This window comes from Pristis pectinata, chromosome 15 (assembly GCF_009764475.1).
Source record: "Pristis pectinata isolate sPriPec2 chromosome 15, sPriPec2.1.pri, whole genome shotgun sequence".
NCBI classification, from domain to species: Eukaryota; Metazoa; Chordata; class Chondrichthyes; order Rhinopristiformes; family Pristidae; genus Pristis; species Pristis pectinata.
This window is the reverse complement of record NC_067419.1, coordinates 6,844,178-6,869,055: the sequence shown is the minus strand read 5'-3', so window position 1 is coordinate 6,869,055 and position 24,878 is coordinate 6,844,178. Positions and strand designations below refer to the sequence as shown.

At 41.0% G+C, this 24,878-nt stretch overlaps 1 protein-coding gene across 4 annotated transcripts in view; it reads left to right on the top strand.

Annotated features, from left to right (window-relative positions):
* zcrb1 (zinc finger CCHC-type and RNA binding motif 1) overlaps positions 1-24,878 on the top strand; it is a 45,384-nt gene that overhangs the window by 7,361 nt on the left and 13,145 nt on the right. For 2 of the 4 annotated variants that reach the window (XM_052030503.1, XM_052030499.1), the window contains exons 2-3: positions 8,571-8,689; positions 13,331-13,359. In XM_052030503.1, the coding sequence (XP_051886463.1) occupies positions 8,606-8,689; positions 13,331-13,359 (113 nt within the window). In that variant the 5' untranslated portion in view covers positions 8,571-8,605. Of the gene's footprint in view, positions 1-2,075; positions 2,242-8,570; positions 8,690-13,330; positions 13,360-24,878 lie in introns of those variants that run through there. The other 2 variants (XM_052030500.1, XM_052030502.1) reach the window with 2 other exon arrangements.

Sequence of the window (24,878 nt, the reverse complement as noted above, 5' to 3'; positions counted from 1 at the left end):
GGGACTCTTTAATTGTTTTCATTATTTCTGATGTCATATGGGCATCTTTTCCCTTCTTTTATGTCATCCTAAAATTTAGTGAAAATGGTTTAAAATATTCTAACTACCTACGGTTACCCCACTTAGTGCAACTGCACAGAACACTGATTCATTATAGAACTTTAGATCTTCCAGTCTGAACACTAAAAAAAATACATCCAGCAGGAGGTGTGTTTCTGATGGTTATTGTCTTTTGAGCTTGTTACCACAGTTGGGAGAGCTGTGCAACAAAACAGAGAGAAAGAGAGCAGCTTCCATCATATCCAACAGGAGGAAATGAGACAGACTAGGTCTAGGCAGGCCCTCATAGGCAGTCTCTCCTTACCAAGCTGTGGGTGATTTGTTACTGTGGCACGTTGCAACCTTTGGGATGATTGGAGCCCAATTTAAGCTTTATCTTCCTTGTAGACACATTGTAGTTCTCAATTACTCAATTTTGAACACAACATTTTCAGATCACTGTCTTTGCCTGTTTGTACCAGAACTGGTCAGTTCTGCTGCAAAGCTATCTGTATTATTAACCCAGTTTTTCTCTCCACAGATGCTGCCTTTCCAGCATTCTCCTTTTGGTTTTGAGTTTTAGCAACAGCTCCAACCTGTATTTCTCAGCTTTACATGTCTCTATGTTCACTCCCTGTCTCTCTCTCTCATATCTGCTGTCATTAATCTATTAACAAGACAGCAATGCAAACAAAGGATTCTCCTGGGTAACCCAAACCTTACCATCAGAGATATTCCCTTTGTTTTATCTATCCCCTGCCCTCGCCCAACACCCCTGCTGCACCCCCTTGCAGCTTAAAATTAACATGTTTTCTAACTTTAGTAGTTCTGATGGTCTTCAACTTGAAACCTTAACTTTGCTTCTATTTTCACAGATGCTGCCTGACATGCTGGTGTTTTTCCTGTATTTTCTGTTTTTAAATATGGAGTGAATAATTGAGTACAATTGAGATTTCTGTGGACGTTGATTGATAGGGGCGCTTTAATAGTGAATTTAAGTTTTCCTGCTAAAGCTGGTAGCTTTTGTTTCACATTCTCATCAAAATGGGAATATAAATTGCTTGTATTCACTCAGTTCTAGTATTTTTTGCAAGCAAATACAATAGCTTAATTTAAACCATGACAGGAATCTGGTAGCTCCAGTGATGAATACATTTGGAAACTTTTTGAGGAAGGGATGAAGGGTGTCAGGAGCTCATAAAAAGGATAGCTAAATACTGAACTGATTTAGGAGGCATAAATAATCTTTTCAAATGAAGGTGAAGCATTAATGACTATTGAGTGCTAAATGAAAGAAAGGTAGCACTTTTCATGTTGTGAAGTAAATTTTAAAAAAAGTACAGCTGAAAGACGACCACTGTTACTATGTAGGGAAACACAACGGCCAATTGCACACATAGCAAGAACCACATGAGTTCCTCTAAAAAGGCTTGTATTGAAAATAAAGAAAGAATCAATGTAAGTATTTTGCAGATGATACAAAGCTAGGTGGCAATGTAGGCTGTGAGGACAATGTGTGGGGGAGGGAGAGCGATATGGGCAGGCTAATTGAATAGACAAGGACATGGCAGATGGACTATAATGTGTGGAGAATCTGAGGTCATTCACTTCAGAAATAAATAGAAAGGCAGGATATTTTTGAAATGGTGAGAAGTTTAAAGGTATTGGTGTTCAGGGACACCTGGGGATCCTTGTACAAGAAGGCATAAAGTTAATATGCAAATTCAGCCAGCAGGTAAGAAGGCAAACAATATGTTGACATGTATTGCAAGATGATTTGAGTGAGAGTCAAAACTTGCTGATCCAATTACTTGGTGCTCTGGTGAGATTGTATGGGGAATATTATGATTAACTCTGGTCTCCCTACCCAAGAAAGTTTTTTTTTCGCAATAAAGAGAGTGCAACGAAGATTCTCCAAATTGATCTTTACAATGGCAGGTTTGTTCTATGAAAAGAGAAAATGAAAAACTGATGTGTACAAAATTCTTTTTGTGCTTCTCAGGATAGATGTACAAATGATGTTTTCCTTGACTAATATATCCAGAACCAGGGATAGCAGTCTTAAAATAAGGGGTCATCCATTCAGAACACAGATGAGAAGAAATTTCCTCACCAAGAGGGTGATGAATCTTTGGAATTTTTGATTCAAGGCCTGTGGAGGTTGATACTATTTTAAATATTATGGAAATCAAGCGATATGAGGTTAGTGTACAAAAGTTGCCCTGAGGTGAAAGAGCTGCCATGATCTTACTGAGTATGCATGAGGCGATAAATGGCCCAATTCTTGCTTCTATTCATCTTCATTTAACAAAGTGAATAAATAGGATGCATGGGATCCACGGTGACTTGGCCATTTGTATTCAGAATTGGCTTGCCCAAAGAAGATAGAGAGTAGTGGTTGATGGGATTTATTCTGCCTGGGGGTCCATGATTAGTGGTGTTCCGCAGGGAACCATACTGGGACCTCTACTGTTTGTGATACATAAAAGTGATTTGGATGAATATGTGGATGGGTGGTTTGGTAAGTTCACAGTCGCTACAAAGATTGGTGGCATTGTGGATAGTGTAGGAGATTGCCAAAGGATACAGCGAGATGTAGATCAGTTGCAGAGAATGGCAGATGGAGTTTAATCCGGCCAAGTGTGAGGTGTTGCACTTTGGGAGATCAAATGTAAACAGAGCTAACCAGAGTTTTATAAAGCTGCACCATAATTTCCTGACTCTTGAACTCAGTGCCTTAACTAATAAAGGCAAGCAAGCCATATGCCGCCTTTACCACTCTATCAACTTGTGCGGCCACTTTCAGGGAGTTATGGACTTGCACCCCAAGATCTTTCTATATATCAACTCTGTTAAGATTCCTGCCGTTAACTGTGTACTTTTCATTTACATTTGATTCCCAAATGTGTAACACCTCACACTTGGCCGGATTAAACTCCATCTGCTATTTCTCCGCCTATATCTGCAATTGATTTATATCCTGCTGTATCCTTTGGCAACCTACTACACTATCCACAACACCACCAATCTTTGTGTCATCTGCAAACTTATTAACCCACCCATCCACATTTTCATCCAAGTCATTTATATTTATCACAAAGTCCCAGTATGGATCCCTGTGGAACACCACTAGTCATGGGCCTCCAGCCAGAATAAGACCCATCAACTGCTACCCTCTGTCTTCTATGGGCAAGCCAATTCTGAATCCAAACGGCCAAGTCACCATGGATCCCATGCATCTGAATCTTCTGGATGAGCCAATCATAAGGGACCTTGTCGAATGTCTTACTAAAATCCATGTAGACTGCTTTACCTTCATTAATCGCCTTCGTCACCTCATTGACAAACTCAATCAAGTTAGTAAGATGTGACCTGCCCCACTCAAAGCCATGCTGACAGTCCCTAATTAGGCCATAATCTCATAAATCCTCGCCCTAAGTATCCTCTCCTACAGCTTCCAAGCACATGTTCCCTTCTTTATCCTTTATTGGTCCTATGCTCTCCCTAGTTATCCTAACAGTAACACTGACGTGAGACTCACTGGTCTATAATTTCCAGCATTACGCCTATTTCCCTTCTTGAACAAAGGAACAACATTAACTATTCACCAGTCCACCAGGACCTCGCCTGTGGCTATAGTGGACAAGATGGTCTTGGTCAAAGTCCCAGCAATCTCATCTCTTGCCTCTCTCAATAACCTGGGGTATATCACATCAGGCCTTGGGGACTTATCCAACTTAACGTTCTTCAAGAGACCAAACACCACTTCTTCCTTTATGTCAAAATGCCCTATAGTGTATTAGCATGGCCCACACTGATATCACTATCCTCCATGTTCTTCTCCTTGGTGAATACCGACCCAAAGTACTCATGTAGGACCTTGCCCACATCCTCCACCTCCAAGCACATGTTCCCTTCTTTATCCTTAATTGGTCCTATGCTCTCCCTAGTTATCCTCTTGCTCTTGATGAAAAGTAAATCATGTTTGACAAAATGGCAGAAGTTCTTTGAGGATGACACTAGTAGAATTGATAAGGGGGAATTGATGAATGTGGTATATTTGGATTTATGGAAGGCATTCAACAAGATCCCACACAGGAGGTTGATCAATGACGTTCGAGCACATGTGATTGGGGTTAACAAGCTGACGTATTGGTTATTGTTGAGAAACCAAAGAGTGGGTGTTATATAGACTATTCTCAGATTAGCAGGATGTACCTAGCTGTGGTACCATGGGAACTGGTGCTGGGGGCCCCAGCTTTTCACAATTTATATTAACAGTTTGACCGAGGGAGTCAAATTCCAAGTTTGTTGATGGTACTAAACTAGCTGGATTTGTGAATACGGAGGAGGATGCAAAGAGGCTTCAAGTGGATATAGACAGGTTGAGTGAATAAGCAAGAACCATGCAGATGGAATATAATCTAGAAAAACTGGAGGTCATCCATTTTCATGCACCAAAGAGAAAAGTTAATTCATGAGAGATTGACTCATATTGATGTTCAAAGAAGACAAGCTTGAACACAAGTTGTTGAAAGCTAATGCAACAAACGACTAAGTGTTAGCCTTTATTGCAGAAGGTCTGGATAAAGGAGTAAGGAAGCCTTAACACACTTAAATAAAGTTGGTGAGATCATACTTGTGGAGTACTAAATACAATTTATGTTTCCTTTTCCAAAGAAAGGATACACTTGTCATAGATGGAGTGCAGTGAAAATTTACAACAATGGTTCCAGGGATGGTATGCTTGCCATTTGAGAGATATTGAATAGACCAGGACTGTATTCTCTGAAGTTTAAATGAATAAGAAGTCATAACAGTATTTTATGACTTCTTACTCAAGTTCCCTGTGACCCTCTTCATAAACCTTGGCATCCCATATGCTTTCTTTTTTAACTGTTTTCCCATACTGCTTTGTCACTTCTAACCATTTATGCACACTTATCACTAGAACTCTCTCCTTTATCCCATTCAGAATTGTCTCTCATCATTCTTCCTAACAAAGTGTAACACTTCACAATTCTCAGCATTAAACCTTCTACTATGCATCCATTCATTTGACCAGCCTATTGATCTTCTTGATCTATTACTAGGATGGATAGTTTTGAATGAGATTTTTAAATCTTCACTAGCCACAAGTGAGGTACCAGGTGTCGGCAAGTGTGGTCCCCTTTTCAAGAAGGGTAGCAGGAAAAAGCCTGGTAATGACAGAACTGTGAGCCTAACCTCAGTAGTATGGAAATTACTGGAAAAATATTGAGGGACACTATTACTAATCACGTAGAAAGGCAGGGACCAACCAGAGATAGCCAGCATGGCTTAGTCAAGGGGAGGTCCTGTATGATCAGTTTAATTCAATTTTTTGAAGAGGTAACAAAGTGTATTGATACAGTGCAATAGATGTGGTTTACATGGACTTCAGTAAGGCCTTTGACAAGGTCTCGCTTAAGAGGCTGGTCCAAAAGGTTAGGAGCCATGGGACCCAGGACAAGTTGGTAAATTGAATCCAAAATTGGCTTGGCAATAGGAGGCAGAGTGTGATAGTAGAGTGCTGTTTTTGTGATTGGATGCCTATGATTAGTGTGTTCCACAGGGATCGGTGCTGGGACCCTTGTTTGAAATATATGTGAATGATGTGGATGTAGGAGTCATGGTCAGTAATCTCACAAATAACACTAAGATTGATGGAGTTGATAGTGGGGAGGGTAGTCTGAGGCTTCAAGGTGATATCAATTTGTAGGTGAAATGAGATGAGAAATAGCAGATGGAGGTTAATCTAGATAAATGTGAGGTGATGGATTTTGAGAGTACTAATGAGGCCAGGACGTACACCATGAATGTTAGGGTCCAAAGGAGGATTGAGGAACAGAGAGACTTGATGTACAAGTCCAAAGATCCTTGAATGTGGCAGCCGAGGTGGATAGAGTTGTTCAGAAGGTATGTGGAAAGCTGGCCTTCATTAGTCAGGACATTGAATACCAGAACAGGGAAGTTGTGCTCCAACTTTATAAAACATTGGTCAGAGCTCGGCTGGAGTAGTGCATACAGTTCTGGTACCACACTATAGAAAAGATGTGATAACGCTGGTGAGGGTGCAGAGGAGATTCACCAGGATGTTGCCTAGGATGGAATGTTTCAGTTATGAGAGAAACTGAAGAGGCTCAATCTGTTTTCCCTGAAGTGGAGGAGGTTAAGAGGAGACATGTTTGAGGTATATGAAATTATGAGAGGTATAGATAGGGTAGACAGCAGGAAACTTTTCCCCATGTCAGAGGTAGAAAAAAAAAAGCGGACAGAAATTCAGGGTAAAGGGATAAGAGATTTAGAGGGGTACTGAGGGGAACCTTTTTCACCTGGAATACACTGCTGGAGAGAGTTAAGGAAGCAGAGTCATTGAGAACATTTGAGAAGTATCTGGATGAGCACTTGAATCACCTAAGCATAGAAGGCCATGGTCCAAGCACTAGAAGGTAGGATGCATACGCATGGATATATGTGTGTGTATATATATATTAATAAAAGCAGTAATCCATGTGCTGAACTCTGGAGAACACCACTCTACACTTCTCTCTATACTGATTTTGTTTTTGAAGCTTTCATTGATAATTTGTTTCTTGTCATATAGCCAATTTTCTGTCCATGTTGCTATTATATTTTGTACTCCCTGTTATATCTAGTACTCCATGGGCTTCATTCATGACAAGCCGAATATGCATCATTTTATCAAGATATTTTTGAAAGCAAAAGCTGAACTAAGAAAAACTACAGGAGGATATGTAGATATTTGACTGACAGATCAAATTCAGTGTTGAGAATGCAAAATGCCTTACATTGGGTCAGACAATATCTAGAAAGGGTCTTTAACTCAAGTGAAAGAAAATGTGTATGAGATATGATATCTGAAGGCTTTATTTGACTATCCCAATAACTCAGTGACCAGTAAGGATTGTAGCAAAAACACCTTTGATTTAATAGGATACTTTAATTTTCATGATTTGTAAAGAGCTTGAGGCAGAAAAGTAGAGAATTTCTTGACTGAATTTAAGATTGTTTTCTGAAATTGTATGTTCGAGAACTGCAAGTCAGGCTTTTGAGTAAATGTTGCATTTACTGACAGTGATCACGTTAAAAGTAAATTCATTGTTAGGTTTGGAAAGGAGAAATTTAACATGTTTGGTACACCAACTTTGTCAATTTTGCTAATGACATAGAAGGAGGCCATTCGACCGATTGAGTCCATGTCAGATCTCAGAACAATTCCATCAATCCTGCTGAACGACTCTGACTTTTTTGCCTTTTTAATCATTAAAAATCCTAATTCTGAAAGATAGGTTCTGGTTGCTTTTAACCTTATAATTGGAAAAAAATGCTTCCAAAGATAACACAAAGTATTGACAATTTATTTCCATGTGATACTGTGAAACATGAAGAATACCTGAAATTTTTGTGCAGAAGTTTTATCTTTACTAATGTCTCAATTCAAGCTTTTTGTGACCTTGGGTAATTTTTAATTTAGTTGAGAGAATGAGGAAGTCAAGATCCTTTTATGGATAAAAGAAGTTTTATCCATAAAATCTAGTTAATACACTTTTGTAGAACATAGAAGAACATAGAACAATTACAGCACAATTCAGGCCCTTCGGCCCACAAAGCCGTGCCGAACATGTCCCCACCCACCCTAGAAATTACTAGGCTTACCCATAGCCCTCTATTTTACTCAGCTCCATATACCTATTTAACAGTCTCTTGAAAGACCCTATCATATCAGCCTCCACCACCGTTTCCGGCAGTCCATTCCACGCACGCACCACTCTGGGAGTAAAAAACTTACCCCTGACATCTCCTCTATATCTACTCCCCAGCACCTTAAACCTATGTCCTCCTGTGGCCATCACTTCAGCCCTGGGGAAAAGCCTCTGACTATCTACCCTATCAATACCTCATCATCTTATACACCTCAATCAGGTCGTCCCCCCCCCCCCCCATCCTCCATCTCTCCAAGGAGAAAAGGCCGAGTTCCCTCAACCTGCTTTCATAAGGCATGCTCCGCATTCCAGGCAGCATCCTTGTAAATCTCCTCTGCACCCTCTCTATGGCTTCCACATCTTTCCTGTAGTGAGGTGACCAGAACTGAGCACAATACTCCAAGTGGGGTCTGACCAGGGACCTATATAGCTGCAAAAATACCTCGGCTCCTAAATTCAATTCCCTGATTGATCTAAATTTGATTCTATTTTAGTATGTTTCAATTCTACATTCAATAAACAAAGATGATTTATGTATTAGCTGCTGTTCAAAACTTTGTCTCGTTATTGTGTAAGCTTTTGCATGTCTAAAGACAGTTTTCAGTGTTTTACATACCATTGATCCTGTGAAAAAGCTTCAATTACTTGCTTCTAAATATATTGAGTATTATGTGTGTATAGATGCATGCACTTGAATATTTCTCTTCTCTTGTACTCTTCTACTGACATGAGATCAAACATAAATCAAATTTACATCTTCCATTGTCATTTTTCTTTCTCTTGTAGTTACATGTGAAGGAAGAATTTCAAATGAAAAGAAAATGAGTGGGGGTCTGGCACCAAGCAAAAGCACAGTATATGTATCAAATTTGCCATTTTCACTGACAAATAGTGATCTGCACAAGGTAAAACTTATTATCACTGCTGAATGGATGTGTTGGGAAGTATGTTATATACTGAACAGTGTTCTTCACTACAAGAATACTTTCTTAAACAAATGCAAAAATAATTATACTTTTTAACTCCTGCAATATTTTGTGCAATCACCCTGCACTATTGATGAAAAGAGTATTGTTTGGTGGCAGAAGTGCTAATCAACAAAAACCTAATATCTTGAGTAATATAACTACATCCCTCAATCATACTTCTGATTTAAGCTTTGTAGATAAGCCAGCGTTCAACAACAAGCATGACAGCATAATTTGCAAATATGGAGTTTATCAAACTGGTATTTTGGTCAGAATTCTGACTTGGAACCATGTCAGATGATGTGAGGTTGGGGACCAATTCTTAAATAGGTTAAAAAACTTATATATTTCAATGAATATGATTATCACATGGTTGAGATAACTCTTATTTCAAACTATTTTGTCAGTTTGATTTAATGGGAATTGGCTTAAGGCACATTTTTTTTTGTGGAACCATCCAGCAGGCAAGAAAAACAAAAGGCTGGAGATACTTGGGTTAAGTAGCATCCATGGAGAGAGAAATGGTCAACATTTCAGTTTTCCAGCATGTGCACGTTTTGCATTGAAAGTTTATTTTATCTTATTCTGTGATGAAATTGTTAGTTAGCAGCATTCTACTTAAATTGCTTTATTGTCGTTTTCACTTATTTGACTTGCTGACTTTCACACTTCGGAAGACCCCACTAGTCCCTTTCCTGGGAGTGTCATCTGCAAACTTAATAACCATGCCTTGTATATTCTTATCTAAATTGTTTATATAAATGATGAACAACAATGGGCCCAGCACTGATCCCTGTGGCACACCATCGGTCACAGGCCTCCAGACCAAAAAACAACCTTCCACCATCACGCTCAGCTTCTTGCCATTAAGCCATTTATGCATCCACTTAGCTAGCTGTCCCGGGATCCCATGTGATACAACCTTCCAGACAAGCCTTCCATGCAGGATCTTGTCAAAGGCCTTGCTAAAGGCCATATGGACAACATCCACTACCCTCATCAATTTTCTTGGTTACTTCTTCAAAAAAATACTTGAGACACAAATCACATAACCTGAACAACAGAACTTTGATCATCATCGACAATGCTCCTGGTCATCTGACTAACATCTAAGTTGTGGCTTTGCAACCCCCTCACCACTTTATTTTTACAACCATGGATGAGGGTGCCATTATTGTTTTCGAGGCTTACTATAATATCCTTTTCCCAGGGTCAAAATGTCTATTAGAGGGCATGCATTTGAGGTGAGAGGGGGTAAGTTCAAAGGAGATGTGCGGGGCAGGTTTTGTTTCACAGATAGTGGTGGGTGCCTGAAATGCACTGTTAGGGGTGGTGGTGGAGGCAGATACAATGGAGACTTTTAAGAGTTCTTAGGCACATGAATATGCAGAGAATGGAGGGTTATGGACATTGTGTAGGCAGAAGAGATTAGTTTATCAGTTTGGCACAACATCGTGGGCTGAAGGGACTGTTCTTGTGCTGTACTATGTTCTTTGTCATTTTGGAGTTGAACAACAATAACAAATCCAACATTTTGGAAGGTTGGAATTGGTACAATATCAAGATAGCCTTGGGATGATGTAACCCTTACAACAATGAATGATGAATGAATGGTCAGCAAGTATGCACGACTCCCATGAGTTTCCAAAGTTGGCAAATGTGGCTGCGTTTGAAGAAGTATACCAGGATCATTCGGAAGAGGTGCTGGAATTGCATGGCAAAGAGTTCACAAGTGAGTATCTGATGGAATTTGAGCAACAGAGACCACAGGATGAACAGCAAGCCATTGACAAAGCGTCATCACCATCACTATCAAACCAGCTCAATGCCAAAAGACTATGGATGGGTTCTGCTACATGGAGAAAGCCACCTTCCCAAGATGGCAATCTCTATAAGGAACACAGTGTAAGAAGTGGCCGCATGATGGTGAATGCTTTGTTTTGCTCTAAGGAGTATTGTCAGATAAAGAAACAGTACTCCATACATCCACTGACACTTCCTTTAGATCTCATTCAGCAATCACCTAGGAGCAGTTACTTTTGTTCTCAACATCACAAACTCCAGCAAGTTCAGGTTCACCACGACCACCATCATCCTCTGTAGACCAGCCGACTCTGCCTCTCATGTTCCCTGCTGCCACCTCCATGTGCATAGCCACCGCTACTGTTTGAATATGAATATTTGAATTAAGAGTGGGTATAGACTGTTTGGCTCCTCAAAGTGACGCTTTACTCCTTTGCTTCTCAATTTTCTGCCCCAAAGGTAGTCATGCTTCATTGCTCTTTATGGAAGCAAGTTCTAAAAACTTGCATCCCTCTGAGGGAAAAAGTCTTGCCCTTGTATATCTTAAATGGCTGAGCCTTTAGTTCTAGATTCCTGCACAAGAGTCTGTGTCCAACCAGTCAAGACCCCTCAAAATCTTGTACTTTTCCTTGATTGGTACCCTGAAAAGGTGCATTATTTAAAATTTTATTATTTTTATCCTTTTATCTATTATGTAATCTGAGATTTAATTGTGAATAAAATTACTTTTCTGTATTTAAGATTATTGTGTTAACTGATTCTTGACCTCTGAAATGCAACCAGAGTTTTTCCATTGCAACTAATGGGCAATGCCTTTTAGGATTTATGAATTTTTACTTAATATAGTGTTATCCTGGAATGTAAACCCTCTGTAAGTCAGGAATGTCTGTTTTTGAGACAAAATTGAGCTTAAGGAATGTGAGTTTTATTTTTGTAAAAATAAATTTTCTGTATCACATGTTTGTAAAAATAACCTTATTTTGTAAGTGCTTGAACATACAATAGGAATCATGTATGTTACTATCCTGCATCTGAGGCTGAGCTTATTGGTACAAATGTACTTTGACATTTGATTCATCACTTCCATTAGATCTCATGCACCAGTGGTGGAAGTGGAAGCCATCAGCACTTCACTTTATTATAGTCATTGATTAATAGAATGCTCTTTTCGTAAACAACTTGCTTAAAATGACAAGAATAGCTGGACCAGTGAGTATATTTCACTGTTAGAATGGTTTTCTAGGCAAATATAAAAATACCTAGAACTTGGGCACATACGTTAGCAAGTTCTTTCCGTTATTGATTACCATGTCAACATTTCTCATGGAAGTTAGCATGTGATGGATATCCTACTATAGTTCAACCTTTTCCCAGCACAGATGCTGAAGTGCTGCCACAGTCAGAAGTTGAAACATAGGGACATTTTTTTAAAAAAAAAGAAGCAGGAGTAGGCCATTGGGCCCTTCAGACCTGCACACCATTTAACATGATAATGGCTAATCATCCACTTCAGTAACCTGTTCTGCCTTCATCCCATTTGCTTTGGTAGAATTATCTCTACCTTCTGCTTGAATAGATTTAGTGACTTGATCTCCATTGCCTTCTGTGGTAGATAATGCCACAGGTTCACCATCCTCTGGGTGAAGAATTTTCTCTGATCTTGGTTACAAAATCACATTTACCGTATCCTGAGACTTTGACCCCAGATTCTGGACTCTTCAGCCATCAGAATATCCTTATATCTCATTGGACTGATCCCTTTAAATTTCATAGGTTTCTACAAGACTCCCTCTCATTCTTCTATACTCTAGAGACTGTAGGCCCAACGAACCCAATCTCCTCATACAAACGTGATACTGAAAAGACTCTTCATTGTTAAAGGTGTCAACTTTCAGATAAGATGTCAGGATAACTTCCCATCTGCCTATCAAGTGCACATGTCTGCAGATATAATTGGGAGAATTTGAACTAATACTCGTGTCTCAATAAGGATCAGTAAAATAAATGATCCATTTCTTTATCCCATTACTAGTAAGAGGTGCTTGGTGTGTGCACATTACTACATTTCCTGCATTACAATGGAGTCAACAGTCCTGTAGCATCTCATTGAATTTTACTTTGGGTCATCTGAGGTCATGAAAGACACCAGACAAATACAAGTTTGTTCCCCATGTCAGTAGATTTTTCAATCATGGAGGAAAACAGAGCTAAGTCTGAAGTTATTCTGGCCTGAAGTCCATGCATATCTATTCATTGCTCTCTAGTAGATAATCACTGGGCAATTAAGAGCATTCTGAATCAGTGAAGCTGACTCAGAGCAGACCTTGTGCAATTGTTGTGTTATTTCAAGTACAGTAGTTTTCATTGATCAGAATTATTTTGAATTGATGTGACTTACTTTAAGATTATTACACACAGGGGTTTAGAACCTTTGATATCTTGAGTAATGACAACATGAGGTTCCTAAAGGAGAGTTGCTCAACCGTGAATTTTATATTTATTCAGAATTTCCTGGTTGTTCTTAACTATCAGCTTGAATTGATGTTTATAGTTGCTCCCCAGTTTCCCTGAGAATTACGTGTTTAGGGTTGCCAGGGTACCAAAAATTACAATTGATTGCTTTATTTGTTCCAATCAGATGAAAACTCTGACTTTGCCACATCAACAGTCGCTGTTGTTTCATCATGAGCATCATTACTAGACCTACCAATATGTGCACAACTTTTATTTTTGTTGAGTGTATCCAATTTTAATTCATGACCCTTTCCCTTTCAGATTTTTTCCAAGTATGGCACAGTTGTAAAGTAAGTGAAACCAATTTTGTTGAAATTTTTATGCAGTAAGTTTCAGTTTTCATTTTAAAATAAATCAAATTGATTGATATTTACAAGAGATACCAAAATTATGGAAAAGTCTCAGTCTGTAAACGGTGTTGACGTTCAGAAAGTCTTCACTCTGGCACTTTGAACTGAAATTAATCTAACTGATACTTAAAAGAAAACTCTGCCAATGGAAGAGAGTGATCCTACATTTAGAATTGAGTTTCTACTACTTAAGTGGAATCTGATGTTCATACTTTTTAGATACGAAGTTGTTACCATGAATACCATGCTCAGTATTAGTCAGCCCAAAAGCATTTTTAGCATACTCTCAGTTATTTCAATGTTAAGTATTACATTCCAGCACTAGACAAAGCCAATGAAAAATGTCATAGTACTGGAAACTATTCTGCCTCATGAGAAAAATCAACTAATTTGATGAATCTGTAAATTGGTGTTTCTTCAGGGCTCTCCCTTGCCATTCACAGTGTACGTGAATGGCTTGAATTTAAATATTGCACTCATTATTAAGAAGTTTGCAAATTATATCAAAATGAGCAGAATGATTGACCAATTAAGGGAGCAAAAAATGTATCAGATTTTTCTAGGCTGAACAACTTTTGTGCTACATGTAAGGAGGACAGACAGGGAAGGGTATGCACAATGGGATATTGAGAAGTGTAGAAGAGCAGAGAAACCTATGAGTGCATATCCAGGGACGTCTTATTACTCCTTGTGTGATACTTTCCTTTTTTGACCAAGGCATAGACTAACGTCATGGAGGACATGATAGAACAGTTATATTAAGCTCTTAGGACACAGTTAGCCTATTGGATAGAGTTATGGTTACCACATGGAGAGAACATGATAGCACTTAAGAGAATTCACAGAAAAGGACAAAAAGGTTGCCAGGATCAAAAAGTTTATTTATGAAGAAAGATTGGTTAGGGGGCTGAGTAGAAACTTAATTCATCTATCTAAAATTGAGTCACCTTGCAGCGATGAACAAAAAAGACATGTTTTGTTTATCAGAGAGGTCAGTAAGTAGGGAACATAAATTTAAGGTAGGAGGATTTGATGAGATCTGAGAAATAACTTTTTTCACCAGGTTCATGGGAGGGGGTGGGGTGTTAGAGTTTGCTCTTTGAAAGGCTGGTGGAGGTATATACTGTATGTCAGATTTTTTTAAAAAACAAGAGTAAGCATTTGAAGTAAATAAAAATTTAAAAATACAGATATTGGAAATATAAAGCAAAAACAAAAAATGCTGGAATCGGCATTTTCTGTTTTTAAGCATTTGAGATGGTGTAACCCAGAGAGCTTGTGACTGGAAAGTGGGATTAACCAGAATAGCTCTTTCACTGGTGAAGATCTAATGGCTTCCGTCCGTGACATAAATTTATATAATTTAATTTAGAATAAAATTATTTAGCCTAAAGAATAACCTACATTTCAAGCTTACAGGTTAAGTGTGATGTCTAAAAGTTTTATTCATTGTATCATTGGGACAAATATATAACCCAAAAAAACTCCCAATTTTTGTTTGAGCAGATTCACCTCAAATATATCATGCATTCAGACACTGTAAAGTCATATTTCTAACACTCTCAACAATGGCAGATAAGCCACAGTGGGCTGGTATTGTTAGTGGACCACTGCTGATTTGCACATAGCCTGCAGATGTTTATCATTTCTACAGGGATGGCTTTATGAAAAATTGGAATTTAACATTGAGGGAGGCGAAATCAGTTTCATTCTATAAAGGAAATGAAATTGCTATTGAGAAAATTTCTTTGCCCAAGGGGTACTGGTTTCCAGGTTTGAAGGGAATGGTAGATGAAGGATGTGCTGGACCAAGAGGTAACATTGTGTTGGAATAGAATTATGCTGCCCACAACACATCAAGGTGCTGTACTGTGAAGGGTCATGGCTGTCACGTGACACCATTGACCACATGGTCAAAAGCCACACCACTGTCAATCAAGGTCTGGCCCCACCCACCCATTAGCGTGCATACTTGACCATTGGCCTTTGTAAACACCTTTGTACCTGACCCTGAGCTATTGGCTTGTTTGAATTACCTAGGCTGGACCACCCAGCCCTCCAGCACTATAAAGAATGCCACATGTGCGTGGCTCTCTCTCTTTTGATTGCTCCAGGAATCGTGAAACAACGCTGAAGAGACCATCGGTAAGAGTGTGCACTTCCACAAGGGTTAGGAGCGTCCTAAGTAGATTCCCGGTGGCGTAGAGCTGATGCTTGCACTGAGGTCGAGGGGTCAGGCATTGTATTGTTTTCTCCTTGATCATTTGTAACCAGTTTGTCGTGTGTGTGTGTGCATCTCACCCTTGTTGCGATTTCCCCCACGTCTGCGGTCACCCGTGTGCATGTGTGTAAGTGTGCGACTGTTCCCATTCATCCTGTCCCATTAAAATAAATCATTTTAACTCCAAAGACTGTGTCCAGAGTCCTTGCCCTTAAAGACCTTACGAACTTGTCTTACAACAAGTGCCCAGTTTTGAGCTGCTTTCCCATTTCACACAATGATAGGGTTTCAAAACATAACAGAGACTGTATTCATTGTGAAGATTTGATTCCTTCAAGAGTAGGGCTCACTGCTTCCAACACTGTCATTAACAGATGCACCTGTCACGGGTAGATTGATGAGAATGAGATGAAGTAGATTTATTCCTTGTGTTGGTTCTCAACTTAATCTGAAAATTGTCCTTCAGATCTTAGTAGTGGTGATACAGAGGCACCCTTGGTGATGGACACAGAAGTCTCCCTACCAGAATGCATTTTTTGCCCTTGCTTTCTTGTTTGTTTCTTCCAAGGGCTTTTTAGAACATAGAGCAGTACAGCACAGGAACAAGCCCTTCAGCCCACGACGTTGTGCTGAACTAATTAATCTAGTAATTAAATGCCTAATTAAACTAATCCTACTGCCTACACAAGGTTCATATCCCCCCATCCTCTGCATATTCATGTGCTTATCTAAGAGCCTCTTTAACCTCACTATTTTATCTGCCTCCACTACCACCCCTGGCAGTGCATTCCAGGCACCCACCACTCTTTGTGTAAGAAAAAAACTTGCCTTGCACGTCTCCTTTGAACTTACCCCCACTCACTTCAAATGCATGCCCTCTAGCGTTAGACATTTCAACCCTGGGAAAAAGATACCAGCTGTCTATCTATGCCTCTCATAATGTTATATACTTCTGTCAGGTCGCCCCTCAGCTGCTGCTGCTCCAGAGAAAACAAAACCAAGTTTGTCCAGCCTCTCTTATAGCACGTGTGCTCTAAACCAGGCAGCATCCTGGATAACCTCTTCTGCACCCTCTCCAAAGCCTCCACATTCTTCTGAAAATGAGGTGACTAGAATTGAATGCAATACTCCAGATGTGGCCTTACCAGAGTTTTATAAAGCTGCAACATAAGTGCCTTGACTAATAAAGGCAAACATGCCATTTGCCGCCTTTACCACCCTATTTAGAGGGTACAGTTTCAAAACAGAGATGAGGAAAAATTTCTTTAGCCAGAGGGTGGTGAATTTGTGGAACTCCTTGCCACATACAGCAGTGGAGGCCAGATCAGTGGGGGCGCTCAAGGAGGAGATAGATAGATATCAAAATAGTCAGGATATCAAGGGATATGGGGATAAGGCTGGAAATTGGGATTAGAATAGTTTTTTTTTCTTCCCCCATTCCCCATTTCTCATTTCTATTTCCCTTTCCTTGGAGCAGACTCGATGGGCCGAATGGCCTGCTTCTGCTGCTCCCTTGTCTTGTGATCAACTTGTGCAGCCGCTTTCAGGGAGCTATGGACTTGGAGGACCCCAAAGATCCCTCTGTACATCAACACTGTTCAGGGTGCTACCATTATCAGTGTACTGTTCCCTTACATTTGATTTCCCAAAGTGCGACACCTCACTTGGCTGAATTAAACTTCATCTGCCATTTCTCCGCCCATATCTGCAATGGACCTATATCCCACTGTATCCTTTGGCAATTTTCTACACAATCCACAACGCCACTGATCTTTGTATCGTCTGCGAACTTACTAACCCACCCATACACGGTTTCATCCAAGTCATTTATGTATGTCACAAACAGCAGAGGCCCCAGAACGGATCCCTGCAGAACACCACTGGTCACAGACCTCCAACCAGAATAAGTCCAATTGACCATTACCCTCTGTATTCTATGGGCAAGCCAATTCCGAATCCAAATGGCCAAATCACCATGGATCCCATGCATCTGAATCTTCTGGATGAGCCTACCATGGGATCTTGTCAAACACCTTACTAAAATCCATGAAGACAACATCCACTGCTCTGCCTTCATCAATCACCTTCATCACCTCCTCGAAAAGCTCAATCAAGTTAGTAAGACCTGACCTGACCTGCCCTGCACAAAGCCATTCTGACTGTTCTAATTAGGCCATGTTTTTCCAAATTCTCAGAAATCCTATCCCTAAGAATCCTCTCTAGTAGTTTCCCTACCACTGATGTGAGACTCACTGGTCTAGAGTTTCCAGGATTATCCCTATTTCCCTTCTTGAGCAATGGAACAACATTAGCCACTCACCAATCTTCTGGAATCTCACCTGTAGCTAGAGAGGACCCAAAGGTCTTGGTCAAGGCCCCAGCAATCTCATCGCTTGCCTCTCTCAATAATCTGGGGTATATACCATCAGGATCTGGAGACATATCCACCTTATCATTCTTCAAGAGACCCAACACTACCTGTTTCTTTATCTCAAAATGCCCTGGCATATCAGCATGCCCTGTACTGATCCCCCTATCCTCTATGTCCTTCTACTTGGTAAGTACCAAAGCAAAGTACTCATTTAGGACCTCGCCCACATCATCTGCCTCCAAGCACATGTTCCTTCTTTTGTCCTTGAGTGGTCCAACCATCTCCCTAGTTATCCTCTTGCTCTTGATATATGTATGCCTTGGAACTCTTTTTAATCTTACTTGCCAAGGACTTTTCATTGTCCCTCTTGGATCTCCTAATTCCCTTCTTGAGTTATTTTCTAGCTTTATAATCCTCAAGGGCCCTGTAGGATTTTAGCTTCCTAAACCTTGAATACTTTTTCTTCTTAACAAATTCACCTTCTCTCATAATCCAAGGTTCCCTGATCTTGCCACCCTTTTCCTTCCTCCTTACTGGAACATACGGGTCCTGTACTCTGTGCAGTTGGTCTTTAAACACCTTCCACATGTCAGATGTGGACTTCCCTAGTTCCTGCCTAATACTCTCGTAATTTGCCCTGCCCTAATTTAATACTCTCCTGCAAAGTCCATACTTATCCTTGTAGCTATCTTAAAACTTTACGAACTGAGATCACTATTTCCTAAGTGTTCTCCCACTGAAAGATCAGTCACCTGGCCAGGCTCATTTCCCAACACCAGGTCCAGTATGGCCCCTCCTCTCATTGGACTATAACCCTCCTGGATGCACCTAACAAATTCTGCCCTGTCTACACCACTTGCACTAAGAAGGTCCCAGTCTAAATTGGGGAAGTTGAAGTCACCCACAACAACCCTGTTGTTTTTTGCACCTTTCCTTAATCTGTCTCCATATCTGTCCCTCAGTGTCCCTGTGGCTACTGGCAGGGGGGCAGGGAGTCTGTAGTATAATCCCATCAGAGTGACTGCACCTTTCTTGTTTTTCAGTTATATAGATTCAGTGGACGAGCCCTCCATTATGTCCTCTCTGAGTGCAACCCTGGAACATTAAGCATCCAGTCCCATCCTTCTCTCAACCAAGTCTCTAATGGTCACAACATCATAGTTTCATGTACTATGATCAATGCTCCATGTTCATCACCCTTACCTTTAATACTCCTTGCATCAAAATAAACACACTTCAATCCGTCCATTCCATCGTGTCTATTTCCTTGTTTCTGCCTGTCCTCCTTTACTGACTTACTGGTCATAATATCTACCTTCCACTTTCTGACCCAGTGCTATCCCCCTGCCAAACTGGTTTAAACCCTCCCAAGTGGGATATTAGTTCCCCTCCAGTTAAGGTGCAACCCGTGCCTCAGAAGAGGTTCCAATGATTCAAGAACCTGAAACCCTGCCCCAGCTCCTAAGTGATGCATTCATCTGTTCCATCCTTCTATTCCTGCCCTAACTAACATGGGTTAGCAAGAGCAAGTCCACGTCTGACATGTGGAAGGTGTTTAAAGACCAACTGCACAGAGTACAGGACCAGAATCTTCCAGTAAGAAGGAAGGACAAGGATGGCAAGGTCAGGGAACCTTGGACCCAGGAGTAATCCAGAGATTACTAACTTTGAGGTCCTGCTTTTCAGCCAGTGCAGGACCTCATCCCCCATTCTACCTATATCGCTGGTGCCAACGTGCACCATGAGCTCTGGCTGCTCCCCCTTGAGAATATTCTACAGCTGCTCCAAGACATCTTTGACCCTGGCACCTTGGAGGCAACACGCTGTCCTGGCGTCTCTTTTACAGCCACAGAATCTCCTGTCTGTCCCCCTAACTGTCGAGTCTTATCACTATTGCTCTGCCTGACTTCATCTTTCCCCGCTGAGCCTCAGAGCCAGTCACAGTGCCACTGACCTGGCTGCTGCTGCTGCTGCTGTGTCCTGATAGGTCATTTCGCCTCCCCCACCCACCCCCCCCAGCAGTATCCAAAGAGGTATACTCGTTGCTGAGGCGAATAGCCACAGGGCAATCTTGCCTTGTCTGCCTGCTCCCTCTACCTTTCCTGGTGATCACCCAACTATCTGCTGCCTGCATCTTAGGAATGCTGATTTGTCAGCTGATCAATAGTTGTTGCTGTTGATCAGGAGGAGGTTCTTTTGTCAGTGTTTGAGTAGAATGAGGCTTCATAGAGTCCACAATCAATGTTGAAGAATCCCAGAGCCATTCCCACCCCAAATATGTGCCACTCTGCCACCATTTCAGTGGATTATTTTGACCTTGAAACACAATATATCAGTATTTTTGAGGTATGATTGGGATGATTTGTCAAATATGACTGTTACTTCACTTGTTCCTCCAAATGCTTTTGAAGAGGACTATGTGGTTGAGCGGGCCAAGACGAACTTTGCCAAATCTAAATCTGGTGCTGAGGCTGATGCCAGGTGGTCTGTCTGGTTTTGTTTTTAATGTGTTTAATGTGGTGATGTGGTCCAACAAGGAATTCAGCATTCTCTTAAACCACTGGGAGAATTCTGCCAACAGTCCAGAGAAGGCAAGTCATGGATGTTGCACAGGAGGAGCTACAGGAGTGCACAGGCTGAGGCCCACAGGAAGTAGATTATGCTGCATGGTACTTTTGGTGCGTGGACGTGGAACGACTGTGGCAACATTTGTTGCTTATGCACTGGGCTGTTTTCTGACTCCACTGCCATGCACCAATTGACTTGAGTTCGATTTGTGGTTTCCATTCATCGGCCAAATTGTTAGGTAGCCTATCTTCCTCCTTTTGACTTGGCAAAAGGGCAGTGGACTTTCTTGCTGCAAAGACATTAAAATGAAAAGGGTTTTTGTAGAATTATGCCTGTTACCTAAATTGCATCACATGCTATTCATCAAAAGTACTTGATTAACTGTCAGACACTGGGATTGCTCAAAGTGTTATATTAATACAAAAGCTTTCTGTTGCATATCCAGATTTGATTAGCCAAGTGCCTCAAGTACAAACAGTTGGCTAAACTTCTGTTCGTACTTGAGGCAATGTGTTATCCAGAATATCAAGGGTTTACTGTGCAGTTCTTTCCTAATTTTGAACTAAACTATGGAGCAATCCCTTAAACCACACTGTAGTGTCAAAAGTGAAGCTTCAACCAATAATCTCAGGCGAAAATGCTCTCAGACGAGAACATGAAGTAAGAAATAGAAGCAGCAGTTGGCATATGGCCCCTTGAGTGTGCTCAACCTATCTAAGATCATGGCTGAGCTAATCTTGTCCTGAGCTCCACTTTCCAGCCTGTTCCCCATAATCCTTGACTCTTCAGTAGATGAAAAATCTGTAGATCTCAGCTTTGAAAATAATTCAGTGATTGTAGCCTCCACTGATCTCTAAGGCTGAGAGTTATAAAGGTCCTCCATCAATGAATTGTCGAAATTTTGGGTTGAAACCCTGCATCAGACATCTGGTGATGGAATTCTGTTGGACGTGGCCTGAAATTACACAGGATGATCCAGTGAATGTGAAGGCTATTGGCGTGGCAGTGGAGGACTAGGGCAGTCCCATCGTTCTTCTGGGTGGAAGGAAAAGGTTTGAGAGCAGGTGTGCAGAAAATTAGTTGTTACGGTTGAGAACCCTGTCATTTATGGTATGGAGAAAACTGGTTAAGGGAGAAGGCACCTCAGGTGCTAGTATGAAAAGTCTCATCATCAGAGTAGATATAACAGAATGGAGAAACTGTGAGAAAGAAAATGGGGAGGGTGGAGCGAACAAAGAGAATATCTGCATGGAGGGTGACAGTGCGGCTGAATGACACAAATGGTGATGGTGCCAACTGAGAGAGGCTTGTTAATTTGCATCAGATCTGTCTGGATGTGTAAATAGAAGACGAATGAGAACAGAGTAGAGAAAAGAAACAATGCTGGAACCATGAGAGCAAAATCGCTGGAAATCTGAAGTATAAGAGAATGCTGGAAATATTCAGCAGCATGGGCAGCATCTATGGAGAGAAAGGTGGAGTTAACATTACATATTGATGACCTTGCCAGTACTGATGCAACTTAATTCAAGCTGTAGTCCCCTCATGACGGCATCTGCAACAATGGTCATCCAACGGGAAATGTGGCAGGTAAAACCTTGGAGCTGGTCAACAGGAACATTAGGACGATTGAGCAACTTTCTAGGGCTGTGGAGAACTGATAAATTACCTTAAAGGTATTAAATTACCTCCATACCTAAAACAGCAGATCAAGAATATTCTGCCAAACCCTTGGTCTGGTACTGTGGTGAGAGAGAGACCATGCAACACTTTTGATCTCCCCACAGCTCAATGATTTCCCTGCACGGAATGTGAACTTACTAGGCCCGGCTTGTGAGAGATGAAATATGCATGTAACAGGAAAGAGATGTGATTTTTGGATCTGCTCAGTTATTATTTCTAGATTTATGAATTAATTGTATGTCATATTGTATTAATACAGCCCCCTGAGGTATAGGATATGCTTATACTATATCAGCCACTCAGAGCTCTCTAACATTTGATGTTGGTAACTGAATGGTACTGGCAAAAAAAAACACACTAAGTATTAGGAGATTTTGGTAAGTGCTGCTCAATAACACAGTTGATGACACATTCTATCATCCCGATGATTGAGAAGAAGTTTGATTGAACTTCTTTTGCCTTTTTGTGGACAGGACACATTTAGACAATTTTCCCCATTGGTGGTTTACTGCCAGCTGTTTAGGAAAGCTTGTCTAGAGCTGGTTCAAGCGCACATGCTCTTTAATACATGACCCTATAGCTTTTGCTGTATTCCGTGCTCTCAGACATTTCTCAGTCACAAGGATTGAATCAAATTGGCTAAAGGCTAGCTTTTCTGATGGTGGGGACCTTGGAAGTAGAAATGAATCTTCTACTTTTGGCTGATGGTGACTGCAAATGCTTCAGCAGTGTCTTTAGTCCTCATGTGCTAGCTGCACCATCAGTATGGGAGGTTGGATCCTCCACCTCCTATTAGCTGTTTAATTGTCCACCATCATTCACGAATTGAAGTGAGGTGACTTGAGATCTACGACCCAATGTGTTGAATGTAGGGTTGATGAGCTCACCATGTATGTAGTCCCATGTTGCAGCTTCACCAGCCCGACACTACATTTTTAAGAACACATGGTGTTCTTTGCAGGCAGCCCTTCAACCAGGATTGGTCCTCTGGCTTGGTTATAACATTAGGCCACAAGGTTATAAGCTGTTAGAATGCAATTGTGCATTCCACTTCATCTGGTGAGACAGCACATGGCTAAGACTGTAGCACACTTGCTGTAATGTTTGATTCTGTGAGTAAGTTATGACTATGTGGGATCACTCTCCTGATTTAGACAAGAGTCTTCAGACATTCATGAGGAAGACTTTACAAGTGTTCATTCATGGAATCATGAAGATATAGTGTTAATGAAGCAGCTGAAGATTACTCAGCCCAGGAGTCTGCCCCAAATATTGCTGCAGCAATATCCTGGGACTGACTTTGCCATGCCCTTGTCAGTGCTGGGTGGTTTCATTGATTTTTGAAACAATTTAATGACATTCTAGGCCATTTCAGAGAACAATTAAGAGTTCAACAACTTTGCTGTGGAACTATACTCTGAAATAGGTTCAACCAGGTAACAATGACAGATTTCCTTCCCAGAAGGACATCAGTAAACCAAAGAGCTGAATTCCAGAGGTGAAGTGAGAAGAATCAATACTTAGGGAGAATTTGACAGGCCACCAAGCTGTGCTGGTGAAATGGAAATCAATTTGTACTAGGGCTAAAAGATTTCAGCGATTGTGGTCGCATGTTGCATAAAAATAAATCGTATTTCTTGGATATCAATTCTCCCAGTCCCAGGGTATTGCTGCAACAATATTTGGAGGCAGAGTCCTGGTCCCTGTAATCTTCAGCTACTTCATTAACAATCTCCTTCCACCCTCGGGTAATAAGTGGGATTATTCTCAACTGAGAACGTAGGGAGAACTTAAAAAATGAAAGTCGTTTTGAATTAGTCTAAATCGGTGGTTAATGGTTGGTGCAGGCTCGATGGCCTAAGGGCCTGTTTCTATGCTGTATATCTCTATGATCCTGCTAATGGACAATGTTCCATTTTATTTAGGAACCAAGAAAATAAAGTAATCCATCCCTCCTTGCAGCAGGACCTGAAGACAGGTTCCAGGCAAATAACATTTGGGCCATGCGAGTTCCAGGCAATGATATCTCAAACGAGAGAGTCTTATCGCCTTCCCCTGCCAAGTCTCCTGCTGACATCATCCTGGGGTTTGCTGTTGACCAGAAAAGAGGCCAAGTTAACTTGACAGGCCACACAATAGTACAGCAATAAGAGCAGGTCAGAAGCTGGGTATGGTGCAGTGAGTGACTCGTATCCTGGCACTCCATTTTTTTTCCTCCATCTACAAGGCATGTCAGGAACATGATGGAATACCCTCCACTTGTCTAGCTGACCGTGCCTCGAATAATTTGAAGCATGACAACATGTAGGACAAATTAACCCTGCACAACCCATCCACCATCCTAAACCTCATTCCTTCACCATCAGTGTTCTGTGGCTGCAGTTTGCATGTTTGACAAAATACGCAGCAGTTACTCGTCTCAGCTACTCTGACTGCATTTCACAAACCTGCAGCCACCGTGAAGGGCATTTGCCATTTTTTCATTGTCACTAAATCCAAATCTTGGAACTTCTTACCTAACAAAGGTTAGATTCCTTTACCTGAAGGACGTCAGCAAAAGATGATGCAACACCACCATTTAGGCCTTTTAGGAACTGTGATTAAGTGTTGGTTATG